This window comes from Anser brachyrhynchus, assembly GCF_964034855.1.
Source record: "Anser brachyrhynchus genome assembly, chromosome: 5".
Taxonomy (NCBI): Eukaryota; Metazoa; Chordata; class Aves; order Anseriformes; family Anatidae; genus Anser; species Anser brachyrhynchus.
Window position 1 is genome coordinate 2,760,780 of NC_137699.1, and position 17,372 is coordinate 2,778,151.

Consider the following 17,372-nt stretch of genomic DNA (forward strand, 5'->3'; position numbering starts at 1 on the left):
CTTACAAGGCCTTGTACATGTTAAAGTCTCCTGAATGTCACTTGGTCCTATGCACAGGGCTTTTTGCATATCAGATGGAAGATTGTGCCTGTCTTAGGCTTTCTGACTTGGGACTCAGGGCAGGGGACTGTATTTAATATATGATTTGATTCTAGAGTGAAATTTGAAAGATAAGAGTAATAATGTTGCTTAAATTGCAAATTAAGACTGTTGATGTTACAGGAGTGTGTGGAGTGGTAGACTAGTTGAACGTATGGTTGTGGTGTACAGAGTAAAATGTTGAACACTGTTTTCTAATGTCAGTTTGACCATGAAATAAAATAGGGTAGATTTTAGAAAATAATACTTTATTAGTATATGTCTTAAGCCATTTGATGTCATACCAATTTCAGCTGAATTTAAGCTCATTAATATATTAATGCTCACTGTGTGCTGATCTGCATAACCATCTGTGTAGCGTATCATATTTTCATGTCATTGGAAATGGAAATATGCCACAATATCTTTGCAAAGCTATGACTCACCAAAACAGCAAGAGTGCAGTAGGGTTCATTACTTGTATGAGTCTTTTAAAATAAATAAAATAAAAATTTAATCACCCCTTTCTACATGCAAGTTGGTGTTAATTTACCTTCTTCTTATGTTGATTTTTAAAATCTTTAGATGGTTTTCACTAACAGAAAATTCTGTTCTTCTGGATCTAGGAATACTTCTTGATTCAGAAAGGAGAAAGTCAGATACCAGTCCAGCCATGTCACCTCTTAGAATCTCTCTCGTCCAGGATATGAGGTGAGTTTGAATTATTAAAACCAACACACCAAAAACCCCATGAGACTTGCTTGCATATTTATTTTTGTGTAGAACGTGTACCATACAGGATGCATGCATTTCATACACCAAGAGGGGAATGTGGGGAGGGAACTTGCTGAACCATTTTAAAGTATATAGTGCAACCTTTTCACTGACTTTTACAGAAACATATTTCATACTGAGGAGATTTTACATTGTCACAGCTACTAGTTTATAGAAATACACTGATGCAATTTTCATCTTTTTGTAATATTTTGTATTGTTTTATTTCCACAGAAGTGTGGGTGTAGCGTATGTATTTTCCTAGTCATTTCCAAGTTGAGCTAAGTGTTGCTTTTCAGTGAAGAAAGCAGTGTAAAGAACTTGTTTAATATACGCAATGATTTTGTCTAACATAGTTTTAGTAGTGCAAATAAACAACTATAACTGTAACTTCTGCTAGATGCCCTTTCTTCAGTACATAAAAACAAAAAATGCAGAACTTAAAATCCCTTCAAAATGAATTTATTCTTTCCTCCTTTCTCCTTCCCAAAATCTATTTTTTTCAGTACGAAGGAGTGAATTGAGGATTTTCAAGGGTCATGCTTGTCCTTTCAGAGCATACCGTTTGCATCTTGTACATTAGAAAAGCTACTACTGAGCACTGAAAATATAGTATGTAAAAAATAGTATGTAATTTTCCAAAGTACTCAGCCATAAATATTGCAGAATAGTTCCAGAATGCTTCTTAAATCATGTGAAGCAATGGGCCTGCTTTAGAATTTTATAAAAGGGTACTGTGTTGCAGATTCTTCTTTTTCAGTCTCCTATTTTTTTTCCAGCTAGATATGCAAGGAATTTAGCTAGTGTTGAATATTAAGGTGACCATGTCTCTTTTTCCAGTAGTTTGTGTGATATTTTGCATTTGTGGCAAAATCCCTTCTTCAGCCTAGCTTGGTTTGAAAGAGCTATCATGCTTTGAAAATAATGTGCGGTGTCTTTTGTTTTGTTCTTTCAGGCATATCCAGAACATCAGTGAGATCAAAACAGATGTTGGCAAGGCCAGAGCCTGGGTTCGTCTCTCTATGGAAAAGAAGTTGCTGTCTAGGCATCTAAAGCAGTTGCTTTCAGATCATGAACTCACAAAGTAAGATGGTTTATCTTGGGCAAAGCTTTTAATAATTAACCTTGTTTAGTTGTTTGACTTAAAAACAACAACAACAACAAAATCTATTCTTTCATTTGCTTAGTATTATGCAAAAAGAATGAAATAAACTAGCCTTCCAACCGTGTCTCTGTACCTGTGTATGAGCTAGTTCAGAATCACAGAATGTCTGAGCTTGGAAGTGACCTTCAGAGATCATCTAGTCCAACTCTCCTGCTCAAGCAGAGTCACCTAGAGCATGTTACACACGAAAAATAGTTATGTTGTGTTATGATGATTTACTTCTGGGGTTCTTCAGATACAGGATCAGTTCTGTCAGCAGTAGACTTTCTTCAGTTTTGAGTTGAGAATTTCGTCAATTGCTAGGGATTAAATCAAATAGGTTTTATGTCCAAACTCAACTACTTTGAGTTAAGCTTTTTATCTCAGTGCCCTCTCTGTAACTATTTTGTTTTCCTTAGATTTTCTGTTTTCACAGTGCATGGCAAAGTGCACCTTAGATCCTAGTTGCAGTTCTGTCACAGTATGAAGAGTGTAGAGTTAGATCCAGCTGTTCTTCTGTGGTTCTGGTTAGTATGACTCAGAATGTGACTGTTCCTTAGCTTCTCAATTCTGTTTCCACATCTGAGACGTTTGTTGATTACATTCTCCTAGCCTCTTCTGGTGCAATGTAAAATAATGTAGATACAATCAGCTTCTGGTGTGCTTCAGGAGAGTGGATGAATAGTGTACACCATGAAGGTGGCTAGGAAGGCTGTGTTGATCAGTTCTTGCATCTCAATGTGGGGTAATAAGCTTAAGATGAGATCTGGTAATACCTTCTGAAATCTTCCATCTAAATCTGCCAGAGCATGGCTGTCCACATTTCTAAATCAAGCTGTCTCACAGGTTCATTTCTCTTCTTGTACACAGTGAAGTCTTTGCATTTATATCCTACTTAAGAACATGAAGTGAATTGGTTTCATAATAGTCAAATATCTGCTATGATGATCCATTTTTTGTTTCTATTACTTCTAACCATTTCAAAATGCACAACTTTCAATTCTTATGATTATATATGAAATCATACAAAATTTGTGGAAAGGCCCAAGCATTAAGACCCAAAACGCTATTTAAAGAGCATTTGATGCTGTATAGGAAGAAAATAAGAGAAGTATCTGATGTACAGAGTTTGGGGTGGGGTGGGGAATGGAGTTTGAGAGAGTTCCAAATTCTGCTGGCTTAAACTCTGTCAAATCTGTGCTAGCGCTTCTTAAATATGCATATTTGAAAGGCAAAAAGAGAAATGCTCAACACAAGGGCCTATTTTCTTACAATGGCAATGTCCAGAGCACATGCACTTTGTATTATCTTTGTAAATATAAATATTTTTTTAAACAATTGCACAAACCAAAGTACAGGCCATATTTAATACAAATTACGTAATTTCAGGAATACCAGTCTGAGGTTTATTTAGTATAGCCTGTTGAGTTAAAAAAAAAAAAAAAAAAAAAAGTATTGCTAAGAAGTTTGGGCATACTGTCTATTGTGTGGAAATCATGGGTTCTTGTGTTTGTCCAATCAAACTTTTTTTAGTAGCAAGTGTAAAGCTAGTAATTAGCTTTAATTGAAGACTTCTTTCTGGAGACAACCTAACCTATGCTGTCTCTTCTTCCTCTTCCTTTACTTTTCTCCTACCAAGACCACCATGCCACAAACGTCTTTGCCCAGAACCTTGACTGCTAACTTTTTGAGGTTTACCTTGTGTTGAATTATGCTGGACTTTCTGATAAAGCTGTAGCCTTCCTCTTTTCTTTCCAACAGTGTGCAAGGAAAAGCTGAAGGACACAGTGAGGACAAGTAGTAAAGCTTCCTCTGTCTCTAAATTAAGTGAATTAACAGTCTATTTCAGGTTGAATTTGGCAGTGCTCACCCCATGCAAAACAAATGTTGAGGGGGGGAGGGGAAAAAACTCTCAACACTAGCTAATGCACTGTTCATCTATCAGACAGATTGTGGTTCTCCAGCACAGAGTGAGGAAACAGCAAAAGTATGTTTAGAATGAAAGTGACAAGCAAAGGAGCAACTTGCATAGAGATTATACTGATTCTTTGTAATCCTGTGTCCTTTGCGCTGTGTATTTAGTTATCCAACTTAAGGGTGTTCTAGATGGTTTGGATTAAAAAATCCATTTTTTGTTTTTAGAGGAAGCAGTGCCAAGTTCAGGAAGGTGTTAAGAGTATGCAACTTCTGTCATTTTGCATTTACCATGATAGAGGGTTGTTCTGTTTTGAATCAACTAGTTGCTAGTTATTTTATTTAACTAATTCTCTTCATTTGGCATTTGCTAAAAATTAGAGGAGAAATAAAACAGGTTTCTTTCTAGTTTGTGGAGGGACTAGAGTTAGAGAACAGAAGGAAATCATTTAGTTTCATTCTGAGACCTTATGTGCACAAGTAAACTGAGAAATCTTGTATTTTGGAAAGACAGGATAGCACGTACCATTGTGGATAGGCTAAGTACGTGCTTCAGGTTGTTCAAACAAAACACAGACATGGTGACCCATGAGACATTTTTGGACTTGCTAACCCTCGTGGCTATAGGCAGGCTATGATGATATAAGACTCAGTATCTTTACTTCCACTGAATATTTCTCTAGTGTTACTGTTTTTTAAGTGAGAATGTGTTTGCGCACATGAGTTAGTTATATCGATTCATTTTGCGGACTTCTGGCTTGTAAACTACTTGCTGACTTTTTTGTAATTGATATCTGAAATTGAGGAGAGTTGTCAGGATGCCCTCTTGGCAGGAACAACTATCCATTGCTCTGTCAGTATTTCTAATACCTAATTCATGCATTCGTGATGTTTTGAGTATTTCCTCTAGTCGCAGTCAGATTTTGATGCATCTTGGCATGCTCTTTTATGATAATTCACCAATACTAGTATTATTTATTGGTTGCATAATTAACCAAAATGGTGGTGGTATCTATGTGCAAGTGAGAAACTTTAAGAGTATTTTCCAGTCAAAATTTTTGCTTGAAATGTATTGTAAAATCTCATCAAGGTTTCACAGTTGCGGGTCTTGCAGTGTTAATTTTCTTAATGTGCTTGAGTAATGTGTATAAGATTATTTCCCTTTAGAGTACGTTTTTCTGCATAGAATCTCCACTAGGGAGGGAAGGCTACTGAGCTACATATTTTCATATTTCCACGTAAAAGAAGTTGCAGTTTTGTCTGGTGCTACAGTCCTTGTAAAGAATTTTCAACCCAGGAGAAGGGGAAGAGCAGGAGTTTACGTCACCTCTACGTGCATGTGAATTTGGTTATCTCAGGAGCTGTGTGCTGTAAATACTGAAGCTATTTCCTAGCTTAACATGTGGGTTCCTGAAGACTCTGGGATATCACTTATAACCTAATACAAGTAGATAACCTCAGTGCTTGTCCTAGTATCCTTTGAAAAGAGCCTTCCAACTGTCCAGTGTTGTGTGTACTGAATGACAGTCCCCTGACACCATCTGCTAAGAACTAGGTTGTGAGGACTCTTTTTACTGCAGTTCTAGTCTTTCACGTTGCCAAAAAAGGTCCGAGTTTTTTTTCCTGAGGAAGTACAAAAGTCCTTCTTCCTTTTTTGAGGAATTAGACCGAAAGACCACCTTAAACCTTGCTTTCAAGTGACGGAAAGTGGTGTGAAATATTGGACTGATGCACTTGGAAACTTCAGACTTACAGTGTCTACATATCTTGGCACATTAAATACTGTTGGCTCCACTAGCATCACTTGTCGTTTGTAATTGCTTGCACATTCTTCATAGTTTACCTAATAAATATGCATAATAAAAAACATTTCACTGAAAGCATCTTGTTACTATGACAGATTATTTGTTTTACTTTGTCAGAAAACTCTACAAGCGTTACGCATTCCTCCGCTGTGATGACGAGAAAGAACAATTCTTATATCATCTCCTGTCATTCAATGCTGTTGATTACTTTTGCTTTACCAATGTTTTCACAACAATCTGTAAGTATTTACTTCCCCTGGAACTCTGATCTCCAGATCTGGTTGAGTACTTATCCAAATTTCTAAACAATTCTGAGCAATGTTCTTTTGTGTAGCTGTTCTGCTTTCTTTCTGGTATCCATCTGTGTATGCTGTATCACTGTTTCTATAATCTTCTCTGGTGGGTAGTAGTGTTCTCCCCATGTGTCACTAAAGACATTTGTTTCTAACTTGGTAAGATACAGGCAGCTTTAATCCTTTTAGATGTGGAAAAGTACTCAATAGAAAATTTTGTGGTGGATTTGTGTGCACCATACAAAAAGCAGTGTGGACTATACATTTTCAAGGTAAGAATATTAGCTCGTTGCATAGTAGGAATTAAAAAAGAAAACAAAATACCTTTCCCCTTTTCATCCTCAGCCTAGCTTGCCACATGCTTGTCTCTGAGTTTGGGATAACTAGTCAAATGCCTGCTGAGGGCTGCACCAGAACTCTGCAATGCATTCAAGTGCTTTTTTTTTCTTTCTTTTTTTTAAAGACTTCCTGTAGATTTTTTTTTAGCTGTTATTGCTGACACTTTAATGTATTACAGAGTTCTCATGCACTTTTTGCATGCCTGCTGTCACAGGACTTCACTGGTAAGGTATAAGAAAAGACTTCAGCAGCGCTGAAATTGGGGTTGGAGGTAGGTGAAGGGATCCTTCTAGTCCCATGATAAGAGCTATCCTTGCTGTTATGATTCCTATTTTTGTGTCTTAAAGACAAAGCAAACAGAGATCTAAGTGAAATACTTCTTGGACTTGTGTACAAGATCTGGACGAGGTTCAGGTCTGGTCGGCTGGATGCTGTTGTCAATTTAAGACTATAAGCACAGAAAATAAAAAGGGAAGCATTTTAATTCATTCTTAAATGTCACAAGCATCAAGCTTCTAAGAAAATCCAACTACCAAATGCTTTCTTGAGGGAACTGACAGCTGAGGAGATGTTGAGGGAGAGATGTGTTAAATACCTTAGCTGAAAAGTACTAATTGTAACCCATTTATGAATGATAAAGAAAGGTAAGTTGCCAAGAAACACAATGACCACTTAGATAATTGGATTTTGTTATAGAAGTAGTTTGGTTAATAGATGGCCATGTATGAGATGCTAGATGATGGAAGAACATATGTATTTCCATCTGCCTTCTGAGTCAAAGAAGGGGCTTTAATTCAGGTGGTATATTGAATTAGGCACTGGTAGACCAGGGGACCAGAAAACATTTGAGAATGCATGTGGTGCCAGTTAAAGGGGAGGAAAAAGTCGTTTATTCTTCTTAAAATCAAACGTCTTAGCATAATTAAGACCAGCGTGGTACAGAAGAACTTGCAGTATTGTTATGTATTTTCACTGAAAGTGTTTAGCCACTGTAATGAATACTCCTGCAAGCAAGCGGTGCAAATAAAGGCTTTGGTTACTAGCCGAGCGGGAATTAGTGTTCTGTAGTGTGTATGTATGCACACACAAAAGCAGGCAGTTTGTATTTGAGCACTGAGTTGCATGCTGAGCTACAACCTAGTCCTGGATACACGGATACTGTCCTTACTTCCTTGTCACTAAGCTGGGGACAAATAACTATCTTCATCATACGTTTTGAGACTGGAAAATGAAAAATGATTGTATCCATATGGAGACATTGTCCAACCTGTGTTTCTTCTGTCATTTGATGGTATTTTGCTATCAGCTGTACTTATTAATGACTTATTAATGTGTACACTTCCTGATTGTCAGTAAGTGTTTAGTAAGCAAGTGCTGGTATGGTTAAATAGGAACTCCTACGTTTGTGTGTTGAGTGTGGTGTTTTTTTTGTTTTTTTTGTTTTTTTTTACATTTCATGGTAGTGCAGGATTGTTACGGATTACTAGTATATCTTTTTCTCTTCTGTTCATTAAAAAGATTACATTATTATCCTTTGTCACTTCTGAAGTGTTATTTCTTCTTGTGTTTGCAGTGATACCATACCATATATTGATTGTTCCTAGCAAGAAACTTGGTGGTTCAATGTTTACAGCCAATCCTTGGATTTGTATCTCAGGAGAACTGGGTGAAACAGGAGTCCTGCAGATTCCCAGGAACATACTAGAAATGACTTTTGAGGTTTGTATCAATTGAGACAAGAATAGTTCAGGTGTTTTTTCATTCAGTTCTAAATTCTCCCCTTGCAGTACCATCTTGTAGTACATTTCATATCTGTGGTCTTTGTGGTTACTCACAAATACTCCTGTGTCTGTACATTACCAAGTTTAATCCATATTTAATACTATGCACAGCAAAATCACTGACAAATCCTTAGTGCATTGACAAATATGACTTACGAAAAATAAAATGTCTTGCTCTCTCTGTTGATCAAAACAGTATTAAGAAAAAAAAAACACAAAGCAACAACAAACAAAAACAAATAAAGCAACCTACCCCTATAAAGCCCAGAATGGGTCATTCAGTCAGAAGAAGAGCACCACACTTCTGATGACCTATGTCAGCATTTTCTCCAAGAGTTTACTTGTCCTCTCTCCTGCTGTTTACACTGACAAATTCTTTGTTTAATTTGCAGTGCCAGAACCTGGGAAAACTGACCACAGTGCAAATAGGACATGATAACTCAGGGCTGTATGCCAAATGGCTAGTTGAATACGTTATGGTCAGAAATGAAATAACAGGGCATACTTACAAGTAAGTATCATCCTGACATTTCGTGTTGGGTAAGTAGAATTTATGCAGGAAGCCAGCATAAGAGGGCTTGTTTACTTAGAAAGGTCTTACCTCCTGGGACTCTGTCTACAGATGCTGCTACCTGAAGGCACAGAAAGGTCATTTGGCTTCTGGCATTAAATAAGTCATGATTCTTACAAAATTAAACAGTTTTCAGTTTGCAAATGCTCACGTCTACCTTCCAAATATTGGTGGAGAAGATGAGTTCCCTGTTACACATCTTTAAAAGAATCTGCCTTGAGCCCCAGGCAGAAACAGCAAGTTAGCTTGCTGCTTACCAAACATGGGTGATGTTTTATTATTACGGCTGACTGCTCTGTTAGAGAAGTTTGAACACAAGCTTGAATACAAGGGCTAATGAGTGTTAGAAACCTGTATTTGCATGGTGAAAGGAACAAGATTTACAGTAGGAATTAATTTGTGTTAAGTACAGCATGGTTTAATGCCTTCTCCTTTGTTGAGAGAAACTTTTGTACTCATGTTGATGAGAAACTGGTGGGTAAGTCCACTCAGTTATTTATGCAAGCTTACTTGTAATTAAATGAAGAGGCGAGATGCTATTTTCGGATGCTATTCAGTTTTCTGACTGAGCTAGTTAAACTGACACCAGCATTGGTTCACAGAAAGTGGTGATGAGCAAATGAACACGTATTTTCTAGTACCCAACTTAATATCCCACTTTCAATGTAAGTGTTGGTGTTTTGGTATTTAAGTAATTTATTTAATGGTGTTTTTTGTGTGTGTTGACTCACCAGCTATGTAAAGTATTCAATGAAAGTGTAGCTCATTGTGGGTCTTTCCCTTCTACGTTTCTTCTCTCTACAGCCCTCAAATCATGCACTACGTGTAGGACACAAGGCAAAATCTGCCAGTTGCTTTGTAGATTGTCTAGTGTGACATTTAAGGCAAACCTGGAGCTGAAAAGCTGTTTTGCTCCCTCTGCTGGCAAAACCCACATCCAAGAATTTGTTCATCAGAGTGAAGTATTTCTAATAAATATAGTAGCAGAATTTGGATTTTTTGCAACTGCAGTTGAAAGTCTTTAGCATGGAATTGAATCTGGGTTGAAAGACGTGATCCAAATATCTGCTTTATGTTCTCAGGTTTCCCTGTGGAAGGTGGCTTGGAAAGGGAATGGATGATGGCAGCTTAGAAAGGATCCTGGTGGGAGAGTTGCTGACTTCCAACACTGAGGTTGATGAGCGGCAGTGTCGAACCCCTCCTTTGCAGCAGTCACCAAGCATGATCAGAAGATTTGTCACTATATCACCAAACAATAAGCCAAGTGAGTGGTGGGGATTGTCTTATAAGGTTTTACATCATTATTTGTGGAAAGCTGCTTGCAAACAGCAACTGGAGATCTTCCTGTATTTTAAAATCTGTCCTAGTTTCAGTTAGGACAGAGTTAATTTTCCTCCTAGTAGCTGGTAGGATGCTATGTTTTGGATTAGGATGAGAAGAGTGCTGATAACATGCTGATGTTTTAATTGTTGCAGAGCAGTGCATAGCATCCTACCTACATAGCATCCTACCAACTACTAGGAGGAAAATTAACTCTGTCCTAACTGAAACTAGAACAAAATCACAGCTTGGAGAGGACCTGTGAAGCTCACTTAGCTGGATTCTGAGCAGGGAGTTGAGCTAACTTCTGAGTTAGAACAGGTTGCTTACGTTTGTATCTGCTCAAATTCTGAAAGTCTCCAAAGGTAGAAGGAAGATGTCTCTGGGCTTCTGCTCCAGTGCTTAGCTATCCTACTATTTTTTTTTGGTTTTCTTGTCCTTCCTTTGTGAAATGAGTACTGTGGAAGAAGACAGAAATTTGTTGTCCTGTCCTTCATAGATGAAAATGCCTGCTAGTGGTTTCTGTTCATGGATGTTAGTTTTCTATTGAGATCACTGTTCTATGATTATCCTATTCCTGATAAGTCAAGTGGTTATTGTGCTCCCAAGCATCCTTGGGTTTACAGGAAACTATCACAGGATGTATTTCCAAGATGCCCGGATTCGGTGGTCATAATCGAGGAATATATCCTTTTCTTATCTTTGGGCCTGGGTCTGCAAAATCGTGTAATTATGTAAATACCCTTTCTATCTGTTGTTCTGTTGAAACATCACGGTTATAACTTTGATAGGAAAACCAAACCATCTCCAATTCTACCTCCTCCACAGTTAGTAAAAATAGACTTGGATTTCTATTGCCAATAGTCCATCACCTTTTCACTAACAGCATAAGTTATATTGGTTTGTATGCCTTTTCTCTTTTGTGATATGCCTTATCCCTCATGCACAGGTACAATTTTTAAAGCATTTACAAAGTGATTGGAAGTATTTTGTATTTTTCAGAGTTAAATACTGGTCAGATACAAGAAGCTATTGGTGAAGCTGTCAATGGTATTGTCAAGCATTTCCACAAGCCAGAGAAAGAGGTGAGGACTTATGTTGTCTGTGTAGTGGCACTCCTGTCTTAAAACTCACATTAGTAAGTGTTGGAGAATACATAACAGAAAAGTTTGAACTTGAAGGAACAGCCATTTGTGTCTGAAAATTCCTTAAGTAGAGCAAAAATGAGATATGGAGACTAAGTCATTGAAATAGTAAATTGTCAAGTACCTCCTTTTTGCTGCTAACTGGAGCATTCAGTTAGATTTAAATCTCATGTTGTGGTATTTCAAATTGTGAGCGAAATTCTGCCCAAGATTCTAGCTGTACCACTTTCAGCAATGTTGCTTCCTGTTCAGTTTGTTCTGGATTAACTGCTGTTTTATCTTCATTGAATAGTAATAAGGGGTTTTTATGTCTGTTTTGCACTATCTTGGCCACTTTTAATATGAAAACCAATAGACTGTTTAAAAACAAAGACCAAAGCAAAGCAGAAATGTTCTCAAAGACTCAGTTACAATTCTGAGTTATATATATAATCACCTTAGCTGGCACAGCAGTTGTTTCCTGAAACAAGCTTAAGAAGTGTGCCTTTGTCCAAGTGTCGAAGTCCAGCCTTTGTGAGAAAGAGTGGTATGGAGCAGTGCTGTCTACTATATGGATATCCCTTGAAAGTCAATAGTTTTATTTTTTTACCAATTGGTCTTCCCATTCTTTCTGCGCCTACCTTTCCTAAATTCAGGTAGCATGGAAATTTCATATTCAGTCTAATTCTGATTGCTGAGCATACTTAATACAGTAATCCCAAGTGGTCATGCATTGGTTTTGCAGAACAGAATTTACCCCAGTCATCTAAAGAAGAATTGTTATTCTTTCCCTAATTTTTACATTGCAAAAATTGCGTTGTGTTGTTTTTCTTGAAAGTCTGAGGTACTTGCTACAGTGGATCTGTGATCATAATTACTTCATAACATAAGGAAAACATTAGCTTACTGTGCAGTGGTCATTATCGTAGGTAAAACCTGCTCACAATCTTGATCTTGAACTTTTTGTGGCTTCATTTGATGATGGCGAGGCCCAGAGATTGCTTTCTTCAGCCTCATTCTTAAGGATATCAACAAATTTTTGAATGCTAAGGACTTAACAGAAGTGGGTCATCCTCTCTGGGGTCACTGACTGGCATATACTGTAACTCTGGGCATCTGTTTATTTAAAACCTGGTTTAATAAATACATATGATACTTTTTGTGTCTTAACTGCCAAACTGAGATAAATGCTTGTGCTTTGTGTGTTTGGCAGAGAGGTAGTCTGACGCTCTTGCTGTGTGGAGAAAGTGGACTTGTTTCAGCTCTTGAACAAGTGTTTCAGCATGGATTTAAATCACCCAGGCTCTTCAAAAATGTCTTTATTTGGGACTTTTTAGGTAAGTGTGATGAAAACATAACAGAGCCTGTTTGTGTCTTTGAAACATATCCATCTGTGTTCCTTATCATTGCCACTGTGTCTCAGCTGGTGTGAACAAAATACTTGTCAGAGGCATCTCAGCAGCTGAAATGCTTTAAGAGCTCTTATGTCCTCATATTGTTGAAAGAAAAGAGCATCTGTCATGTGCCAGAGTTGACACTGTACTTGCACGGTAATTGGACTGTGTCCTTCTAGTAGCAGTGGTGTAAAATTCCCTAGTGTGGAAGTTTTTAAATAAGGTGGTGAGTTGGCATATGGCAACCTTGTTCTTAATTCAGCATTGTGAAAGCAATAAATCATGCTTTTAAGAGGTTGAGTTGCCTTATAAAGCACAAGAAGTGGATCTAGTGCTATTGGTACTTGCTGGACATTGTAATAAGGGGTTTATAAGCATACATTTTTCAAACCATGCTCTATTTCCCTTGTCACAGAGCTGAATAAGTCAACTGAATACACAAAGAAATACACAAAAAATACACAGAAGAAAATACACAAGGAGTGCACAGAAAATGAGTTACTTTTAATAGTGTTTCTGTGTTTTGAATAGGTGTTTCAACATAATTCTTGACCTTATTTCGTCATATTACTGTAGCATGTCGAAGTTAGTTAGATACTAAAACCACTTTAGCACTGCTTAGGGGAAAGGAAGTGGAATTCCAGTTTTACACAGGGGAAACAACTAAAGTGACAAAAAAAAAAAAACTAGACATAATCACCTAGGAAACTCATGGGCAAGCTTTGAATCTAGGCCTTTCAACTTTAATTGTACCCTGAATGAACAACTAAATGACTTTGTGCTGATTTGGTATTTCTCAGATATGGGCATCATATAGCCTTGTGGATTTGTGTGCAAACTTATGGGGAAAGCATTACACAGTGAGGTATTTTTAAATTTAATCATCTAAATTTGAAGGTCATTGTGCCTAATACTTTATTACAAGCACTGGAGCACAGTATTTCAGCTATTTTAGGATTGCTATTACACTGATGAAACTTATCTTCTACTATTCTTTTAAGAAAAAGCACAAACATATTATGAGACCCTTGAGCAGAATGAAATGGTCCCAGAAGAGAACTGGCAGACAAGGGCCAGGAATTTCTGTCGCTTTATCACTGCTATCAACAACACACCTAGAAACATTGGAAAGGATGGCAAGTTTCAGATGCTGGTGTGTCTTGGAGCCAGGTATAAAGGAACTTTTTTGTTAATACTCTTTTAATAAAATGAAAAGTATGTTGCATGTTAGTAAGATAAAGCCACACAGCTGCTGGGTTTTGCAGTTTGGTTGTTACTTACAAAGTTCTTTGATGTAACCAAAGAAGAATCAAGTGAAGGAGGCACTGACCAAGTTCCAAGGTATTTGAATTGTGGGGAAACTAAGATATGCAGTTGCATATCTTAGAGCTGAGCAACTGAATCATGAGAGAATGGTACTAGGCTTGTGTGAATAGCCTCCCTCTCCTAGCTAGCAGGGTTGGAAGATAGAAGCAGAAAACCATCAGTCATCGAGGCCTCTTCAGCTCTTGGCTGGGTGAAATCCCACCATCCAATTACTCTTTGCAGTAGGTGAGTAGGAGAGAAACCAGGACTGTTTAGGAAGCCTCTTGACTCCAAGGCAGTGGAGCAGGTCAGTGACACCAGGCTTTCCTGGGACTTCCAGGCCTCCTGGGAGCCATATGTTTTGATGTGAGGGTGAAAAGCCTAGAAATGCTTTTCTTGCGTGAGGATGTGACCTACTTAAACAAGTGCCACAGATAGTTGCTTCCCCTTGCCCACCATATAAAAGTATGTGGACAAAATGGTAAGTCTATTTGATAGGTAAAGTACAAAAGTAATTTCATTGAAAATGAGAAATTAACTTGGCTTTATTTTTATTTCCAAATTCTGACTTTGTCAGAGACCACCTCTTGCATCACTGGATCGCCCTGCTTGCAGACTGCCCGATCACAGCACAGATGTATGAAGACATAGCACTAATTAAGGATCATACTCTTGTGAATTCTTTGATTCGAGTGCTGCAGACCTTGCAGGAGTTCAACATTACACTGGAGGCATCTCTTGTCAAAGGAATTGATATATGACCTCGTCCCACAACAAAACAAAAACCTACAACTCTGTTTAAAACAGCAACAACAAAAAAAGCAACAAGGAGTGAATCACGTTAGCATGCAAGAGTTCTGTCTGCCAGTACATTGTATCGTGAACTTGTTCATGGCCCTAAAATACAACTTTGACTTTTCTTGAAGAAAACTCCAAAAATAGTACAGGCAAATGGATAGAAGCTGTAAACTCAATGTAAAAAAGAGGATTTTGGTATAAATCTATTTTAGAGTTTATTTGCTGATTTGCTTTTTACACACTTTCATGTGAAAGAGATAGAGATGAGTATTGTGCAGCTTATTTTAAAGCTGCAATATTTCCTTGCCATAGAAAATGTGCAGTGAGCCTTCCAGCATTCTGTGAACTTGCCTTCAGATATGCTGTATGTCATAGACCCCAATATATACACTCCATTTCTGCTAAGAAGGTCATTCTATAGTTTTTAAACTAATATTTTATATATTAACATTATTACCAATGTTTGATTTTTAACATGTTGGGTCACTGTTCTGCTGCAAGGGAACTACAAATTCTCATGTGTGCTTTTTTAATAGCTCCAAGGCACTGACTTGTCAACAAATCATGTTTTTTCCTTTATTTTTGTTGTCAGTATTATTTTTAGTGAATTCTGGGAGACTGAACCATGAAGTGCGCAGAGATTGAAGTAATATTTTTCATATTGGTACATAATTGCACAGAAGAAATTAAGCGTCTTTTTTAACTGATGTTTTTTTATTTATTTAACCTATCATTGTGTTTTGTAACTTTGTCTTTAAAAAAAATCTTCTATAATACAACTGGCTATAGTATGTTGCAATTCAGAATTAACAGTGCAGCCCACTTAAATCAAAAACCTGGAATAAGTATTTATGGTGCAAAAATGTTTCCACTTGAACCATCCTTTTGAAGTTCGATATACAGTTGCTGCTCGTAATTCTCTTAACTGCTAATAAAGAGGAACATGGGCTTCCCAAATGCTAGATGATTAAAGAAAGATGTTTACGCCCCCACAAAATAATAATGGCAAACCTTTATTAGTTTGTTTATATCAGGATTCTTATTTTTTCTGAAATTACAGGAAATAATAAGTTTTCTTTCCCGTTTGAATGGATATATCTGGAGTCCTGTTGTCACAGCCTGCTTCATTTGGCATGTTTTTGCTTTTAGCAGAAAGCTTTAGTCCACTTCTACAATAAAACAAACATTTTGAAAGTTTTATTTATTGAAGAGCTGGAAATTGGTGAATGCCTAAAGACATCTCTGCTCATTTGAATCCCCTGATAAAAATCTCTTTGGAGTATGTGATTTAACAGGCTGAATTATCAGCATCACAAATTACTGCACAGAAATTCAGGACTACGTATTTAAGAGGTCTCCACTGTATAAACTTATCTGAGTGTTGTCCCTCTTTCGAGAAACAGAGTCCAAGTTTTTCAGTTCATACAATGTTGTAGTAGCTTTTCTTTACCTACAGATTAGTGACATCTTGTTCGTTTCATTTCCATAACTTACAAGTATAGCACATGTATTAAATCTTTGACTATTTTTACTTTTGTCCTATTTATTTCATTATTAAATGGAGAAGTTCCTTTATCACTACTTTTTTTTATCAGAGCCAGATTTGCATTATAAAGATGCAAAGGCAACGTCCAAGCCACTCCTTAGGCTGGGTGGATGTGAATTCTTTTGTAACATGGGGCTTACAGTACCATTTCATGGAAGTATTCGGTGTGCAGTTCTTTTCAGTCTTGGAAGAGCAAAAACATTCTTTATTCTGAGAATTTCGTGTATTCAACTTAATATTTTGGGAGAATCTTTCTACACTTGCCCCACATTTCTTATTTATGTAGTAGTTTTATATACAGTGCTTTCAGCTATGTTTATAATGATTCTATGTAGGCCTGTAGGTTTCGCAGCATGTCTGATGAAAAGAGGGCTGGATTAACCGTTTTGACCTTATCAGATTAGTTGATCCCGTTAAAACCGTATATCTGTCCTAGAGCAAATATGGATTAATTTTATCTTATAACAGGTAGTTAACCCTGAACTAACTTTTTTTCCATACTTCTTCATCTTATGTGGCACAGTAATATTGTTTTGATGGCTTGCTTTGATGCGTATCATTGTGCCTCATTATGGCAGTGAGATACCTAGGATGCACATGGGTTTGGGTTTGCTCACGTGGTTCTCACATGGTGGGTTCTTTTGGATAGCACCTGAGAATGAAGTGTCCATCAGGGGTGGTACCCTGTGTGCTAGTTGTCCAGATGCAAAGGAGGTTTTCTTCCTGGCTCCTCAGTTACTTTATTTTCCCCAGGAAAGACCATTTCATGGTAGACACTTCCTCGCAGGGGTGACTGTGCTTAATCCCAGTAAAATACAAATTACGTTTTTACCTATGGACTTCAGTGAAGCAAATCCTTCTAGACTTGGAAGAACAGTAGAAGTTTCTGGAATGTAGCAGAAAAAATAATGGTTTTGTTGGATTCAGAGGCCACCAAGGAAGACAGACATTTGAATATGGCTCTTTGTAGCCTAGGCTAAAGTTTTGGGAAGAGAATTGGCTGGCATCTCTTAAGTGCAGTTCGGTCTGTAGTAACAGCCATAATCCCTATTGCTCTTTGGTGTTCACCACAAATAAGCCTCCTTCTCTCATTGATGTAGCATCAGTCCCACAGAATCATGTTTGGATCCAGCATTTATTCCTTCCATGTGATTGTGCTGAATTGGGTGACTCTTATATAAAGAAT

General features: G+C 37.4%; 1 protein-coding gene across 3 annotated transcripts in view; it reads left to right on the top strand.

The window, feature by feature from the left end:
* DENND5A (DENN domain containing 5A) overlaps window positions 1–16,171 on the top strand; it is a 62,791-nt gene extending 46,620 nt beyond the window's left edge. For all 3 annotated transcript variants that reach the window (XM_080593339.1, XM_080593337.1, XM_080593338.1), the window contains 10 exons: window positions 705–789; window positions 1,808–1,936; window positions 5,833–5,954; window positions 7,921–8,066; window positions 8,521–8,639; window positions 9,782–9,963; window positions 11,022–11,104; window positions 12,357–12,480; window positions 13,539–13,707; window positions 14,420–16,171. In XM_080593339.1, coding sequence (XP_080449465.1) covers window positions 705–789; window positions 1,808–1,936; window positions 5,833–5,954; window positions 7,921–8,066; window positions 8,521–8,639; window positions 9,782–9,963; window positions 11,022–11,104; window positions 12,357–12,480; window positions 13,539–13,707; window positions 14,420–14,603 — 1,343 coding nt within the window. In that variant the 3' untranslated portion in view covers window positions 14,604–16,171. The remainder of the gene's footprint in view (window positions 1–704; window positions 790–1,807; window positions 1,937–5,832; window positions 5,955–7,920; window positions 8,067–8,520; window positions 8,640–9,781; window positions 9,964–11,021; window positions 11,105–12,356; window positions 12,481–13,538; window positions 13,708–14,419) is intronic.
* The last annotated feature ends 1,201 nt before the right edge of the window (window positions 16,172–17,372 follow it).